The 17,851-nt window shown below is 43.0% G+C and overlaps 1 protein-coding gene across 1 annotated transcript in view; it reads right to left on the bottom strand.

Annotated features, from left to right (window-relative positions):
• tgfbi (transforming growth factor beta induced) overlaps positions 1–17,851 on the bottom strand; it is a 72,308-nt gene that overhangs the window by 11,462 nt on the left and 42,995 nt on the right. Inside the window, exons 8-13 of the mRNA XM_003223941.4 lie at positions 16,295–16,507; positions 15,187–15,324; positions 7,194–7,330; positions 6,776–6,912; positions 5,290–5,420; positions 407–531 (exon numbers count right to left, since the gene is read on the bottom strand). Of these exons, the coding sequence (XP_003223989.1) occupies positions 407–531; positions 5,290–5,420; positions 6,776–6,912; positions 7,194–7,330; positions 15,187–15,324; positions 16,295–16,507 (881 nt within the window). The remainder of the gene's footprint in view (positions 1–406; positions 532–5,289; positions 5,421–6,775; positions 6,913–7,193; positions 7,331–15,186; positions 15,325–16,294; positions 16,508–17,851) is intronic.

The raw sequence follows: 17,851 nt of genomic DNA on the forward strand, positions 1-17,851 counted from the left end.
TATTTAAACTTTGCAATCATGTCGCCTTTGTGTGATTTCTTAGGAAAAGGCATACCAGAAAGAATCAGAGCAGAAGAGTACAGGAGTACGGAAACAAGGAGTTCGGCAATAAATAAATAGCCCACGTTTCATAAATTTGTGGATAAAGAATTCAAATCAGCCATCTGGGAGAGAAACAGATTTTCTCTAATGCTAATACTTAAAGTTTAAGACTTCCTTAGGCTTCATGTGGTAACATTCAATCTGTTAGGCCCTAGTGGGTCTTCCTTTTAGTAGGGGAATACATAAATGGGAAAACTGTTCTTAAAAGTACATTAGAACAAAATGATTCAGCATGAAAACAAAAGGGAAACAAGAGGTTTCTTTAAAAAAAATAATGAAGGGAAGGAGTGAGGAGTAAACTTACAGAGCTGACTTCTAGTTTATCACCCTGCAGAGACTTGATTCTTACAGCAGCCCCAACTGCCCCACTGACCAGTATTTCCTCCCCAATGTGATATTTCAGAATGTTGGCAAGTTCTTTTGCATTACCTGGGGGAAAGAGACCAACAATGAAGAATGGTTAACGTTCCAAAACCCATGTGTTTCATGGTATTCAAGGAAAAAAAAAATCTTCACCCTGGGATCCTATATAGGAAGATAAGCAGATGGGGAGAAAAACACCACAAAGTATTTCTCCTTCCGCCAAAAGCATGCAGCTGTCCTAGGAGAGGTTTTTTTTTTTTTTTTTTTTACAATACACACATCCAAATTTTCCTTTATGCATGGGGTATTGCTTCCAACTAATAAACTGTTTTAAGACAATGGGGCGGAAGCATTTTGTACAAGCAGCAGGAGAGATAACACCAAATTGCACAGAATCTTCCAGCTTCCTATGGTTTAGTTTTCAAGTACAAACATGTGTGATTCGGGTCACACAAAGGTTTTAGAAGAATGGCCCAGGGTATATATTTAAGAGTTTGGAATTTCTCTTAACAGAAGCAATGAATTTCCACCATGCTGTTTTAACTTCTATAATGCTTAATTGACATCACACCATTTTTCTACTACTCCAGGCTCCCACTGAAATTCAACCATTTTTTTCCCCACTACTGAAAAAAAGGGGGATGCCAGCATACAGGGATACTGAATCATAACAACTATCATATAAAATTGATCTCTGGCAAGAGATTCTGAAGGGGACCTGACTAAGAAGAATGGCTCCAAAGTGACTATTTTAGGAAATACGTGATAGTGAAGAACTTCCTAATTGTGAGAGCTGTTCAGCAGTGGAACTCTCTGCCCCAGAGTGTGGTGGAGGCTCTTTCTTTGGAGGCTTTTAAGCAGAGGCTGGATGGCCATCTATTGAGGGTGCTTTGAATGTGATTTCCTGCTTCTTGGCAGGAGATTGGACTGGATGGCCTGTGAGGTCTCTTCCAACTCTATGATTCTATGAAAGAGCATCAGGGAGCAAAATAACATTTGACTTCGGGCATAAGTTATCTTTTAATCCATCAATTATTAGCAGGCAGCCAGGATTTCTGACTAAATGCCAATGTTTGCATTTGTGTTGTGTCTTCAGCAATTATTAATGCATCAACAAAGCATGAGGAGAAGACTGGGGAGTGAGATGGCGGGTGCATACTCTTGTGTCTAGGATGCCATTTGAAATGAAGGAGGGTTATACCTGGCAGCAGCTCTGTAAGGCCCAGAAGAAAAGGGAATTTTCCCAAGAGGTGAGGGCTGGCAATGAGCCTTTTACTTGCCCCAACAGGTGTTTAGGGACTGCAAAAAGACTCCCTGCATGTCATGTGTGCTGCATGGGGCACAAGACCTAACTATAATGGCAGCAACCATCGTAACTATTGGATATCAAAACTGAACCATCCCTACCCTACTCTGTCCAGTCTTTCTGGATTGCTATATTACTTGTTTTACTAGGTTTCACAGAAGTTCTGGCCTGGTTGCTCTCATGCCCTTTTCCAAAACCAGGTGGCTCAGAACTATTTTCAAATTGGCCTCTAATCCTTGTCTGCCTTACTTCACAACATCACAAGGACCCACCATCTGATTTCAGGATTAGGCGATTAAGTCTTGAGCAGGAAGATGTGTTGACCTCACAGCTCTATGAAAAGAATGGTAAGTAATTTTTCCTTGCCCTAACAATAATTCTTGCCCCCACAATCATGTCTCAGGTGAAACACCACTGGCTCTTACAGCCTCTAGTAAACAGGCTAGGAACTTGTTTTCAAATTTACAAGCCTGTGCATTGCTTTCGTTTGCACAAGTATTTTGTGAAAGACTATGCAGAGGGGACAAGTCTGGAGAAAGTGATATATGTATATACATATGTATTTATGTATGAATTTGACCTTAACCTTGGATTGACCCTTCATTTTTCCTTAGGTGCAAACCTAAACCAAAGCTAATGAGATTTAGGAGCAAAGCTTGATCTAATTATAAGAAATGATAATGATATCATCTAATGCAACAATCATAATATCATAGGGGCATCAAGTGGAATCTAGTCCAACTTTCTGGCAGTGCAGGAATCCACTGCTCAAGCAAACCCAAGAACCGGTCCTCTTTTAAAACACTTCGGACAAATGAGAGCCAACCATGTCTCATGCTAGTTTATTTCACCATTTTTAAATTCAGAAACAAAAATCTGTGTTCACACAGAAGGAAAATATACTCACCTTTTGTCCAATATTCTACCAATACATGGCATGCTTATTATTATGAATATGAACCATGATTTTGGGGTACTTCTCAGTGGCCAACATGGCATTAGTGTTCTGAAGTGAGAAGTATTCCAAGCTAAAGGCACTTTAAAATAGTGATCAAACAAGAAACCACAACAACTGTTGCTTCCACCCCCATGTCTTACACAACTCCACACTTTGCTATAATGTTCCCACTAACTCTGATTCACTGCTTTCAGAACCGTAAGTTAAATATTTTGCTTACAAAGCCAGAGAACATTTTGGCTGTACACATCTGGGATGTCTCAGCTCCACAGCTGCTTACAGTAGCGACAAATCAGTTTATGAAATATTTGGACAATAAGCAATAGAAGGAATAGACAGAGTGCTGCTCTACACACTTAAAAGGCTAACCAACTTTCATAAGCTGTGTTGCCTCACAAATTGGTTGGACTTTAAGAGTGAAAAAGCATTGCCCTAGAATGGCTTGTAATTGTTCCCAGCCATAACTATTTTTCAGCTCATGTCTCAATGTTTTTTTTAAAGATGACTAAACATGTAAGCTTAACCTTTCCTTACATGGCCTGAAGTCAATGCTTTCTGAACTGAATCATCCCTATGGTGATATAAGAACTGTGTTGGATCAGATCAGACCAAAATCTGTATGATCCAGCATTCAGCAATGAAGCAGTTGTCTATGACAAACCATCATACAAGACAAATCCATCCTACTCATTTTCCCAAGCAACTGATAAGCTGAGGTACTGTCCTTCTCCTACTGGGGGAATGTATCTCTAGCATTTTCCCCATCAGCACAACTAAAATTATTGTAATAGATATACACTGCTAAAATATAATTATTTTAGACATGAATGTTAAAAGAAAGAAACCATGTATTGCATACAGAAATATCTAAGACAGAAAAAAAATAAAATGAGCACACCAAATTTAGCAAAAGAAAGAAAAATAAAAGAAAGGAATCTTGTGAACATATAGTATGGTCCCCGTATCTATGGTGAATAGGTTTTCTCCCTGAAGAAAACCCTACCGAAATGAATGACTTCAATAGAAGCATACCATAGGGTCTCATTGGACAACCTAGAAACTGTCAAGAGAGAACATCTTCTAGCATTTCTAGGACCTCCAGCATGACTCTATGGTCAATTTCTGGTGCAAGCATGCTATAAAATCACATAAATCCAATAATAAATCCAATAAGATAAATGCTGCACATTATCCACATACAGGAAGACTTTTTGCAATCATAGACAGCAACCATGATTGGTGCGCACACATCCATCTTCAAATCTTGATCAATACATCTCTTTATTTTTTCTTCAGTATATCTACAATATTCTTTATAGTATAGAAAAGGTCAACAACGAAAAGCTCTGTGGCACATAGGAGGTCAGAACTATTTGGATAGAAAGTCTTTGTCACTCAATGGGCAAACATTTCATTAAACATCTGCTGTTAGAAAAGCTAGTACAGAATGGAGCAAGTGGCCTGAGGTCTGAGCATTTGAAGCAGGATGTTAGAGCCCAAAGGAATTGATGAGCAGAGCATCTTATGTCAACAAGAAGTAACAACGGATTGCATTAAATCTTTGATAATATCATTTAGCTAGCAAATATTATTTTTTATTTTTTTCGTGTTAGGAGCAACTTGAGTTGCTTCTGGAGTGAGAGAATTGGCCATCTGCAAGGACGTTGCCCAGGGGACGCCCGGATGTTTTGATGTTTTTACCATCCTTGTGGGAGGCTTCTCTCATGTCCCCGTGTGGAGTTGGAGCTGATAGAGGGAGCTCATCTGCGCTCTCCCCGGGCGGGATTCGAACCTGGCAGCCTTCAGGTCAGCAACCCAACCTTCAAGTCACAAGGCTTTAAACCACTACGCCACCGGAGGCTCCAGCAAATATTATGGAAATCTACTGAAATTTGGAATTATTTCTCAATCAACCACGTGTGTGTGTGTGTGGATTCTCATGAGAAGAATGGACAAGGTGGAAGAGGAAGATATTACAGATGGATAAGAAATTTCATCCTCTATGGGTCCTTGCACCTTCTTGAACCTACTAACAAAGCTTTTGACCAATCTCCAACAAGCTGATCTGTTTTGCCTCCCCTTTAGTAGAACATGCTACTTTCTAAATATTAGTAGTGATGGTAGTAGTAGCAGCATTATTGTATTCCTACTCAAGCTTGCAGGTCTGCATCTAGCTGTCTTTTGCTTTTGCACAGAAAAGCCTGCCTGAGTAAAAATGTTTTAGCTTCCATCAGAAGGATAACAGGAAGGAGGAAATTCTAGCCTCCCTGGGAAGGGAGTTCTAGATCTGGAACTACATTAAATTGTAGCAAACAACAATAAAGAATGCTCGATTATAGTCCTCCTCTCCCCAAGAAAACAGAATTGATAAAATAGTTGTGTGCTTGCTTTCCTCAATGAAAAGTATTAACTCACAATGGAAATCTGGGCATCTCTTTTGTAACTAATACAGAACTCCCTATTTTCCCTGAGATTAAATCAGTTGTTGGAGGCATACTTATTCAAGGAATACTCAAAACATAGCATTATATTACAGCAAAACGAATCTATGGAAATTTACCCATGAGTTTGTTCAGCTCCCTTTGTGACATGGCTCGGAAAGCTTCATTGGTTGGTGCAAATACCGTGAAGGACCGTGGCCTATTCAGCATCTCTGTAAGACCTGCAGACTGGATGGCTGCTACCAGGGTACTAGAAAATAGTCGTATGCGGAGCAAAAATACATTAAGTATTGTGCATTTTCTGAAAACAGTTCAAAATGTCACAACAAAAATACAACAGTCCCAGTTTAAAGCATCACATGCATCCCAAAGAAACTCCTGAGCAAATTCCCCATTCATTTCATCAGAGTACACAATTTCATTTTGGCAACCCTTTCCCTTGGTGCTCAATATGTGCAAGTTAGTGTTGATGTAGAGAATATCAAGTTGAGAATTCCCCAAGGGAGTCTGTCTGCTGTTAGATTCTGATTGAGACCAACTTTTGCATTTGTAGATCACCTGTTCTTAAGAATGAACAAAAGGGTTCCTGCAGTTTGACTGCCCAACCTGCATAAAGTACAGTTGAATTAACCAAAGGCTCAGGAAGCAGTCTCACTCCCCATTGTTTACAATAAATTATGCTATCTAAATTTCCTCTCTTTAATTTGCAAAATGTGATCTACATCGATGAATATGCTTGTTATTTTATGGTGACTCATTCCATTTTCTTAGGCAAGGAATATTCAGAGATGATTTTGCCTGGTTTTTCTCGAAAATAGAGTCTAGAGCACCTGCCATTCATTAAACGTTTCCTATCGAAGTACTAACCAGAGCTGACCCTGCTTAGTGTCCCTAATCAGATGGTATCTGGTACTCTTTTATCTTATAGTACTGGTTCAGTGTGGTAATTACAAGCCAAAACTAATTATGTTAAGAGCCATAGCCATAGAGTAGTACATATTTTGTATGCAAAAGGTCCCAGCTTCAATATTCTGTCTGAAAACTAGAGAACACTTGCCACTCAGTATAAGAGCATTGAGTGAGATGGATAAATAGCCCCACACAGTATTAAAAAGAAATGCTTAAATCGGATTACTTGTTTCAAAATATTGCCTGATAGCCTCCATTAAACAGGATGTCATCTGCTCTCATCTGACTCTGAAACCCACCTTAACAGCCCATCAGCTATTCAAGGCAACTGAGGTTGTTACTGAGTAGGGTGTTACAGAAAGTTGAAAATAGCTCTGTTCTACCAGCAAGTGACATCTCAATGAGGGGCCTGGTCATATCTTTCTGCAGGACCCTGCTCAGCAGCAGCACAGATATTCCTTGCACCAGACTGGAGACTGGCTTTTAAAGTGGCTGTCATAGACATCTGTAGTGGCTGTATTTCAAATGAGCACTACAATGTCCTAAGTCAAACACAGGACATCATAACTACAAAAATGTCAGCCACAGGTAGAAAAAAATGAGCTGCACCAATAATACTCATTCTAAAGCAAAATTACTTCACTTTCCACCCCACTCCACTGTTTCCTCACGGACAGTAAGAAGTAAAAACAAGACCTGAAACGATCATCCGCTTTGAGTACGTCCATCACAGTTCCAATTGGGGGAGTCACTATCTTGTCAACAGCAAACAAGGTGCCAAATCTCCCTCTCTTGTCATGGGCAGCAATGCAGGCATTTTCAATACAGAGATTCTACAAGAATAATTGTATTTTTTAAAAGTCCCAATTTAAAAGATTAATAGTTTATATGACAACAAATTCAGTTTACTATCCCATTTTATTTGCACAGACTGCTAGATCGGAAGCTCATTTTAAAGATATTTCCCAATCTGCATGTGGATCTTTAGGGGCAAAGGGCTGCACAAGGAAAAAAAGGAAAACCCTTTTGCAAGGAATTCAAACTCAGTAGGAATGCTATTTGAGCTAATGAAATCAACATAGAAACTGGAAGTTATTATTAATTAGAAACATACATTGCGGTATACAAATACTCTCAGTTCTTTGCCACTCAGAGTTTCCAGCTTCTGTCCATGGAAAAGGTACTTTGAGGAAAGCTGCTCTTTAATGATGTGATCCCGGAGTAAGTTCCGATCTGCAGAAGGTGTCCGACCTGCAGAACATACAGAATGAAACAAAATCAAGGTTCATTAATGGACATTAGTCCAGTTAGATTGCTGGTTGCACACGCTCCAGAATCTTGTTGGAAAGTATACAAGTGATAGCTATTGCTTTCCTTTTACAGTGGAAACAGTGTTTGTAAGGAGCAGATTCAGTGTCAGCAACCCCTGAGGAGAAGCCTGTATAAACAGTGATGGAAAATTATGATTCATGTTGGTATTTGTCCTCATCCATCACTCTGATACTTACCAGAACCAAAAACAACAACAAAACACTTCACATTTCCAAGACAATGAACTCCCTAGTTACACCTTCCCAGCCTGCTGGAGACATTGCCTTAAAACTGTTTCAAGATATTTTTGTGCAGAACACGTCATTTCCTTTAGAGCCCATAGGTCTCATCTTCTCTCCTTCCACATAAGTACTAGTGAGTTGCAATTACCCCCAAAAGGGCAGAACAAAAAAGAAGGAAACTCTGCTATAAAAGCAGCCAAATAAAACAGGGCTGTTTGAAGACCAGAAATTGAATTATAGTGAAAACTTCAGTGCGTTAGGCCCAACTTTGCCAAGATTTTCTGGCAAATGCTGATATAGCTCCACCATTATTGCACGCTGGGTGGTTTGATTTTAGTAGAGCACTACATTTTCATTAAATATGCTTATTTCTATTTTTGTGAGTAAATAAAGGATGCTCAGGATAAAAAGCAAAAGTTCTCCTCCTGTGATGACTCATGGGCCTTGTAGTCCTGCTCATGACATTGTAATGCCTGATGAAGAAGAAAACTTGGGTTTTTTACCTTCCCAGTCAGAACTGGAATCTTCTCAGCCAGATCTTTCCCAGGCAGATCTGGGAACCTTGCACCTGCAAGAAAGTTGTGTCCCAGAAGTATGTCAAACAAACCCTGAGCCTACATCTCCCGTGTTCTCTCGCCATGAGTTTTGTAAACAACAGAGGGGTTTGGAAGCAGCTTCGCGCAGGAGTGCGAGGATAGCAGCTAAGAATGTACCCAATTAAGTCTGCTTTTCGTGAGAATCTTTAAGGAGTCAGACATCTGGTCTCAGAGTTTAGCTTTCGTTTCTGGTTCCCAGAGAACTGCTTCGGCGGGAAAGTTAGACTCTATATAGGTGTTTTACCCGCGTAGTAACTTCGCGGAGTCAATTCGTCAGCCTCCGGAGCGAGTTGTGTCTGGACAGCGCGCTCCGATTCAAGCCTCGTTCCTGCTCAAGCCTTGCCTTGTTTCCAGCCTCCGCTCCTGTTTCCCAGCCTTTGTTTACCTACGGATCTTGCCTTGTTTCCCAGGACTAACCCTTGCCTTGTTTCACGGATTTTACCAAGTTATTCCACGGACCTTGTTCTTGTTCCTCGTTACCTTGTTCCACGTTTCAAGCCTTGTTTCAAGTATCAAGTTATTTCCTAGCCTTGCTCAAGTTCATGGACTAAAGGACCTTGTCATCTCCCCTCACTTTGCCTGGCAAAGTGAGTGTTTCGGTTATTGGATTACAACTTTGGACCTTAATATTTCATATTGGACATTATTTCTTTGGACTAATTTTGACCTTTCCTGAAAGGTCTGCTTCTGGACTAACTTTTACATTTGCTTTTACTAACTTTATATATTTCCTTAATAAAGATATTAGATAGAATCTGGCCTCTGCGTATGGTTATTGGTGCTCTGTAGCCTGGGTCGTGACAGCTTGACTCCGCCACCCTAAGCACCAATTAACCTCGGCCAGAATGTCTACCGGAACCGTACCTGGGCCGAGCGGCCAGCCGATTACCTACACCATCGACAAGGACGAGGTGGACCGAATCCGTGATAAGCTCAATGCACAGGATGGGGAAATAAAGGGTTTGAAGGAACGCGGAATCCGTCTTCCGGCCATGGCGTTGCCAACCAAGTTTACTGGAGAAGCTTCTAAGGTTCATGTTTTCCGTCGCCAATGCCAAGCTTATCTAGAGGCCCGTGATGCCGAGTTTCCCCAGGAAGACATCAAGGTGGCGTGGATTTACAGTCTCCTAGACGGGCCAGCGGCTAACTGGGCGACGGCTCTGTTCGACCAAGCCTCCCCACATCTAAGGTCAGCGCAACATTTCTTGGACCACCTTAAGGCGACCTGGGGAATCGAGGACAATTTGGAGGCCGCCGGGCACAAACTCCGCCGCCTCTTCCAAGGAGACAGACCCATGTCTCAGTACATAGCCGAGTTCCGAGTGCTGGCCCACAACACCGGCTGGAACGATGTTGCCCTCAGAGGACAATTTCGGGAGGGTCTCAACATTGAAATGCTGGAGGAAATCTCCAAGGTGGATCCTCCCCAAACGCTGGAAGCACTCATCGATCAATGTTTACGGGCTGAAGTCATGATTGCCAACAGAAAACAGTGGGTCCGAGGCCAGAGCGGTAGAGCTGGGGCAAAACCCTCCGCTCCCGCCAGCGTTCAGCCGCGTCCAGTGTGGAGACCCCCACCACCATCCCCATACCCCAGAGGGAGCGAGGAGGTGCCGATGCAGTTGGGCAATGTGCGTCCCAGATTAGATGCCGCCGAGAAGGCCCGCCGCCAACGCCTAAATCTCTGCTGGTATTGCGGGAATGGGGGCCACTTCGCCAGAGAGTGCCCAGCCAAAGGGAAGCCCGCCGCCCGTCTTGCGGCGGCGTCCTCCACGGAGACGAAGGCGTCTGAGGCGGCTGGCACACAGCCGGCGGGGGAAGCCAACGACCGGGCGTAGAGAGGCTCGCCAACCCGGTCAAGAAACCCGTTCAAGAGCCGCCAACCGGGGTCCTGTTCCTTCTAGTGGTCACCTTATGGTCAGCAAAAAGGGGACCCGTCATGATCCACGCCATGATAGACTCAGGAGCTACCAACAATTTCATTGATAGAGAGTATGCCGACTCTCTGGGATTACAATATCATGACTTCAAGAATGCCCGTGTGGTGCAAGCCATTGATGGTCGCCCTCTCAAGACGGGCCCCGTAAGCCAGTGGTCGGAACCCACCAGGATGTGGATAAGGGAACATATGGAAGAGATTTCCTTCTTTGTTACTGAGGTTCCCCATTTCCCTGTGATTTTGGGGATTCCATGGCTGACACTTCATGACCCAAGCATCTCCTGGTCCAACAGAGAACTGCAGTTTGCTTCAAAGTACTGCCAAAATCATTGCCTCGTAGCCAAGGTCTGCCATGCCACAGACACCGAGCCCATTATCACCTTGCCAAAGAAGTACTCCGAGTATTGGGATGTATTCAATGAAAAAGAAGCCGAAAGGTTACCCCCACATAGACCTTATGACTGTGCCATTGACTTGGTGGAGGGGGCCCCGATCCCGCGAGGGCATCTCTACTCCCTGACTGAACCAGAGCAAGAAGCTCTCAGGGAATTCATAGAGACAAACCTTCGCAAGGGATTCATCAGACCCTCTCAATCCCCAGCCGCCTCCCCAGTGATGTTTGTGAAGAAGAAGTCAGGGGAATTACGCTTGGTGGTGGACTACAGAGCATTGAATAATATCACCAAGCGGAACAGCTACCCCCTGCCCTTAATCTCGGATCTACTAGACCGACTTCGAGGAGCCAAGGTTTACACCAAGCTGGATCTTCGGGGAGCTTACAACTTAGTTCGCATCAGAGAAGGGGACGAGTGGAAGACCGCCTTCCAGACTAAATTCGGATTATTCGAGTCCCGAGTTATGAATTATGGATTATGCGGAGCTCCTGCAACGTTCCAGCATTTTGTCAATGACATTTTCCAGGACTATCTAGATAGGTTCTTGATAATCTACCTGGACGATTTTTTGGTGTTTTCTAGATCACAATCAGAACATGAGAACCACGTCAAAATGGTGTTACAACGATTGCGGGATCATGGACTTTATGCCAAGCTGGAAAAATGCGCTTTTGATCTACAAGAGGTAGATTTCCTTGGATACCGTATCTCGCCTCTAGGGCTCTCCATGGATCCAGCCAAGGTTTCCGCAGTATTGGAATGGCGGGCGCCAACTAACAAGAAGGAGGTGCAGCGATTCTTGGGGTTCGCGAACTACTACCGCAAGTTCATTCCAGATTTTGCCCGCTGGTCTGACCCAATCACTAGCTGCATCCGTGGAAAACAGCCCTTCCGCTGGACTGATCAAGCAGAGAAAGGGTTCCAGCAACTAAAGAAATTATTCACATCCCAGCCAATCCTTCAGCATCCAGATCCTGAAACCCTTTTTGTGGTGCAAGCGGACGCCTCTGATGTGGCAATTGGGGCTGTGCTCCTACAACCGGTGGGAGATCACCTTCATCCTTGTGCCTATTATTCTCGTCAACTAACCACACCAGAGAGGAACTATACCATTTGGGAAAAAGAACTATTAGCCATAAAGGCAGCTTTTGAAACTTGGAGACATTGGCTAGAAGGGGCCAAATTTCCCATTGAAGTCCACACTGATCATCGGAATCTAGAACATCTAAGAACTGCCCGCAAGCTAAATCAGAGGCAGCAACGTTGGGCTTTATTCTTTGAACGTTTCAACTTCCAGATTCATTATGTGACCCCAGCCCAAACCAAGCAAGCAGACGCCCTGTCACGTAAACCGGAATACGCTGCAGGACGCAAGGAGACCTTTGAATCCCAACTACTACAACCCGAGAACTTTGCCACGCTCACAGTGGGGAACACCAAATCCACTCCCATTGATTCAACTCCCTCTACTCCAGGGCCCATCTGTGCTCAAGAAATCAGGGCTAGTCAGCAAGCAGATGCCTGGGCGCAGGACCAACTTCGTCAAGGTCTGCATTTTCCCTTTTCGCTTAAAGATGGACTGCTTTGCTATAGAAATCATGTTTATATCCCACCCGGACCGGGCAGGGAAAAAGCACTTCGTCTGTGTCATGACTGCAAACCAGCAGGGCATTTCGGACTATTTAAAACCATGCATTTGATCCTAAGAGATTTCTGGTGGCCCAAGATCCGCAAGGATGTGGAAAAATATGTTAACACCTGCCCAGTATGCCAGCGCTCCAAGATAAGAAGGGAGAAGCCCTCAGGGCTTCTACACCCCCTTCCTAACCCATCTCGCCCATGGGAAATAATTTCTGCGGATTTTATCACTGACTTACCACCTTCCTGTGGATTCACCACGATCCTAGTGGTGGTGGACCTTTTCACCAAGTTAGCCCATTTCATTCCCTGTGAAGGTCTTCCCACGGCCCAAGAGACTGCAGATTTATTCCTCCAACATGTTTTCAGACTACATGGATTGCCCAAGAGTTTGGTCACAGACCGTGGATCCCAATTCACCTCTCGTTTCTGGAAGGCACTACAAAAACTATTGGGCATAGACTCTCGTTTATCTTCAGCTCATCATCCCCAAACGGATGGGCAAACGGAGCGCACCAATGCCACTTTGGAACAGTACCTTCGCTGTTATGTAAACTACCAACAGGACAATTGGGCTTCTCTGTTACCACTGTCGGAATTTGCCTACAACAATGGAGTCCAGGCTTCTACAAAAGAAACGCCGTTCTTTGCAAACTACGGCTTCCATCCACGTTTCTTTCCCCCTGTCATTGAAACTTCAGAAGTTCCCGCAGCAGAAGATTGGCTGCAGGAACTCACAGCGGTGCAACAACTTTTGCTCCAGCAACTGGAACAAGCCAAGGAGGACTATAAACGTCACGCGGACAAACATCGCCAGCCGGGCCCCGAAATCAAGGTAGGAGATCGGGTTTTTCTGTCCACTCGCTTTTTGCCCTCCCACCGCCCTTGCCGGAAGTTAGATGCCCGTTTCATTGGCCCCTATCCAGTGGTGGCGCAATTAAACCCCGTGACTTTCAAACTCCAACTTCCACGTTCAATGCGCATTCACCCAGTGTTTCACCGCTCCCTGCTCCTTCCGGCGGATGGTGTGCGGCCAGATGTAGACCGGCCGGCCCCCGTCCCTATTTTGGTGGATGGGGAGGACGAGTTCGAGGTTCAGGACATTTTGGATTCTCGCTTTCACCGCCGCCGCCTGCAATATCTCATTGACTGGGTGGGTTTTGGCCCTGAGGAACGCTCTTGGGAAGACGCCTCCACAGTCCATGCTCCTGATCTAACCCGTCGCTTTCATCAGACCTATCCCGCCAAGCCACGACCTCGCGCCTCGGGGAGAGAGTCCCAGTTTGGGAGGGGCCTTGAGGAGGGGGATAGTGTGATGACTCATGGGCCTTGTAGTCCTGCTCATGACATTGTAATGCCTGATGAAGAAGAAAACTTGGGTTTTTTACCTTCCCAGTCAGAACTGGAATCTTCTCAGCCAGATCTTTCCCAGGCAGATCTGGGAACCTTGCACCTGCAAGAAAGTTGTGTCCCAGAAGTATGTCAAACAAACCCTGAGCCTACATCTCCCGTGTTCTCTCGCCATGAGTTTTGTAAACAACAGAGGGGTTTGGAAGCAGCTTCGCGCAGGAGTGCGAGGATAGCAGCTAAGAATGTACCCAATTAAGTCTGCTTTTCGTGAGAATCTTTAAGGAGTCAGACATCTGGTCTCAGAGTTTAGCTTTCGTTTCTGGTTCCCAGAGAACTGCTTCGGCGGGAAAGTTAGACTCTATATAGGTGTTTTACCCGCGTAGTAACTTCGCGGAGTCAATTCGTCAGCCTCCGGAGCGAGTTGTGTCTGGACAGCGCGCTCCGATTCAAGCCTCGTTCCTGCTCAAGCCTTGCCTTGTTTCCAGCCTCCGCTCCTGTTTCCCAGCCTTTGTTTACCTACGGATCTTGCCTTGTTTCCCAGGACTAACCCTTGCCTTGTTTCACGGATTTTACCAAGTTATTCCACGGACCTTGTTCTTGTTCCTCGTTACCTTGTTCCACGTTTCAAGCCTTGTTTCAAGTATCAAGTTATTTCCTAGCCTTGCTCAAGTTCATGGACTAAAGGACCTTGTCATCTCCCCTCACTTTGCCTGGCAAAGTGAGTGTTTCGGTTATTGGATTACAACTTTGGACCTTAATATTTCATATTGGACATTATTTCTTTGGACTAATTTTGACCTTTCCTGAAAGGTCTGCTTCTGGACTAACTTTTACATTTGCTTTTACTAACTTTATATATTTCCTTAATAAAGATATTAGATAGAATCTGGCCTCTGCGTATGGTTATTGGTGCTCTGTAGCCTGGGTCGTGACACCTCCCTTATTTTCATTGTTCATTTCCTATTACACAAAAACACACAAGTCAATGAAGTGATGTGACTTCAACTTGCAATGCTACTAATGAGAAAGGACTTTTGTTGAAGCCATGAGTTTATTAAAGAGTATATGAAAGACAATATGAAGAATGAAAGACATACGGGCCTTCTCCACTTCTGAGATCTTTGGAACAGGCCCGTCTTTTAGGATGTGTCTGCACTGTAGAATTGATGTAATTTGACACCACTTTAACTTCCATGCCTATGGAATCATGGGAGCTGTAGTTTTACAAGGTCTTTAGCTTTCTCTGCCAAAGAGGGCTAATGCCTTACCAAACTACAACTCCCATGATTCCATAACATTGATCCATGGCAGTTAAAGTGGTGTCAAACTATTAATTCCATAGTGTGCTGTAGATGCACCCTTAGTCATATGACCTACTTGGGAACAACTATTGAAAACATAGGAGCAGACCTTCTTGGTGGCCACTTGCTGGCTTTGGAACTCCCTTCCTAGGGAGGCCTGGATGGTTCCCTCTTTGTTGTCCTTCAGTCTGCTTCAACATGCTTTTAAGAACAGACTTTCAGAACTTTCAATAAGGGTCTGTTGCTTTCTATCCTTTTAAGGGATTTATTATGAATAGTTTATTCTAGAATAATGTATACTTTGGATGGCTTTATAGAAGAGATCCAGTTCTTACCTTTGTAGTATGAGTTAGTGGGCACCAAAAGGGTCAGTCGCTCATTTCCAGTGAGATGAGAACCAAGACCAGCTCGTTGAAAAAGTTCAATAGATGTTGAAACATCAGACTCCCTGCCCAACTCCAACAAATTTTTAACTTCAGTTTACAAAAGGAAAGGAAAGAAAGATTATTGGATTACCGCATAATTGTTATTTGTTGTTGAAGAAATAACAGATTAATTCTCAATGCTTCTGAAACTAGAAGATGCAGCAAAACATTTATACTCAATATCACACATAATGCCTTTTTGGGAAATAGTCTGAGCTGATATTTTAAAAGAGCAATTCCCTTTTTTTTAGAATTAAACTTAGCAAAAGGTTTTAATTTTCTGAATTAAAAACAGGAATAAAGAGACTCCTTCCAGCAGTGAGAAAGCCACACTCTTTAAGAAATGTGACCCAACATTTTCCTTTGGAGGATGATATCTTAGATCACCTTGGATTAGGAAAAAATGAGTCAACTGGAACTGGAAATCAAGTCTGATACACATTAACATTATTCGGGCATCTGAAATGGATAATGAAGATGAGAGGGGAGTTGTGAACATTAATTCCAGTGCTTTGAAGGGTTTATGTTTTGAGACAACTTGACTAGTTTATCAATTCTTCTTGTTTCCCCACCTCCGAATTTTTCTTTTCCTTGGTTATAATACAGCACTTTATTATCAATCCCCTCAGACTCCATGCACCTTTGCCCAATCTTTTATTATTTTAAATCGCTATTTTGTTCCTTGTGGCGGTTCTATTTAATCACTGCATTATTGTTTTTATGGTGCTTTTCATCTGTTTAAATCTTTTACCACTGACGATCTTTGTTTGTTCTGATGGTATTTTATCTTGTTTTATTGTGATTATTTGGGCATGGCCCCATATTAGCCGCCCCAAGTCCCTGCGGGGAGATGGAGGCAGGATATTTTAAAAAGTTGTTGTTGTCATCAAAAAATTAACTTGACCAAATTCTGAATTTCAGCACTTCGAAGAAAACGAATCAATTCAGAGTGATTAAGGCATTGACACGTACATATGACATGCCTCATTTTGAGGGAATGACAGAAGGAAAATTGTACCTGAGTCTGGGATGAGCAATTCATTGACAAAGTGTATCACACCATTGGTAGCTATGACATCCTTGTTAGCTATGATAGGTCTCCCATTGAGGGTCAGTTCATCTCCATTACAGCCAATTTCCAACATGTTGCCTTCTAATGTTTCCATAGATAAACCGGCAATAATAGCTTCAGCACACATGCCTGATTTCAAGATGTGGTTGCTCAACAGATCTACATGTAAATAAAACACAGAAAGCCATTTTCAAGCAGCTTGGGAGTTACTATTTACTAGCACAGGAACACGTTGACACAGAAGATGTCCATGGCTTGCATGAGCCCATGGGCATCTGAAGTGTAGACAGCTGGACAGAAGAGGGTAAAGTAACAATTGATCTTCCGATCTTTTGCTTACAATGTCATTAGGTAACGAGAAAATCTAGTACTCTTTAAGTATGTGCAAAGTCTTCCTATTGATTCCAAAACACAGATTTACACACACACACACACACACAAACTGCACTTCATCAGAAACTATGGCTGGGATACTCATTTGTGAAAGCAGGCACATGTTTTTTCAGAAGGATGAGATTAGTTTTCCAAGCTTACTGCAGGCACTTGCCAGTATAGAATGCTGCCTCTCATCTAAAAACCTGGACATCCACATTAATTGTAACTTTTTTTTACAATCTAAAAGCAAATGTATATTTTAAAAAACCTTCTTGCCTTTGCTGAAGTTGTAGACATTAGAACAAAGGTTAGAAAATTACTTTTCAAACTACAGCCAGAGCAGGCTGGGGAATTCTCTAAATTTAAGTCCACAAGATGACGAGGCTGGCGACTTTTAGTATGGCATACAAAGTGCTGATCAACTTGCTCATTTAGTTCCTCATGAAAATTGCTGATCGGCTTGCTTACTATTGCTCATTCAACGGCTCTCAATGCATCCGTTTTTGCTTTCTGACTAATAACTTAGTGCTGGTGCAGCATCTTTCATGACTCTGTGTTCTGGCCACCCAAGCAGTTTCCCATCAAGCAAATTTGCAGGGAAAGGTCATGGCCACTGCACTAACTTCTCCAACCAAGCATACTGTAATGGGGAGCAGGCCTCACTTTAATTCTTGAAATCTGTAGTACAAGTATTCTACTTGGAAAAATGATATTAACAAGAAGAATAATGCTCTAATAGAACTAGACTAATGCCTAACCAAATATTCAAAATACAGTAAGACCCCCTTAAGCACAGAACCCATATCTGAAATTTCAGTTACTAGCACCCAGGAAATATAGTCTCTCGAGGCATTTTCTAGACACAACTCAACTCTATGATATGCTAAGTCTGGAAGTGGGGTAATTTAATGGTGTTCAGTTATACCTGCAGTTTGATGTAAATGTCGTTCCGGCTGGGAACGTATCTCCTATGGATACAGGGCTTTTACAGTACTACAAAAAGCCCCCATTATTCCTTACGTTTCTGTCATTATAAGTAAAGTGGCATGAAGCAGATATAAGTTTGTAATGCTGAGAGGACCAAATTTCTACAACTTTCTACCATCTCTTTCAAAGTCTGAAAACTAT

Source organism: Anolis carolinensis, chromosome 2, assembly GCF_035594765.1.
Source record: "Anolis carolinensis isolate JA03-04 chromosome 2, rAnoCar3.1.pri, whole genome shotgun sequence".
Lineage (NCBI taxonomy): Eukaryota > Metazoa > Chordata > Lepidosauria > Squamata > Dactyloidae > Anolis > Anolis carolinensis.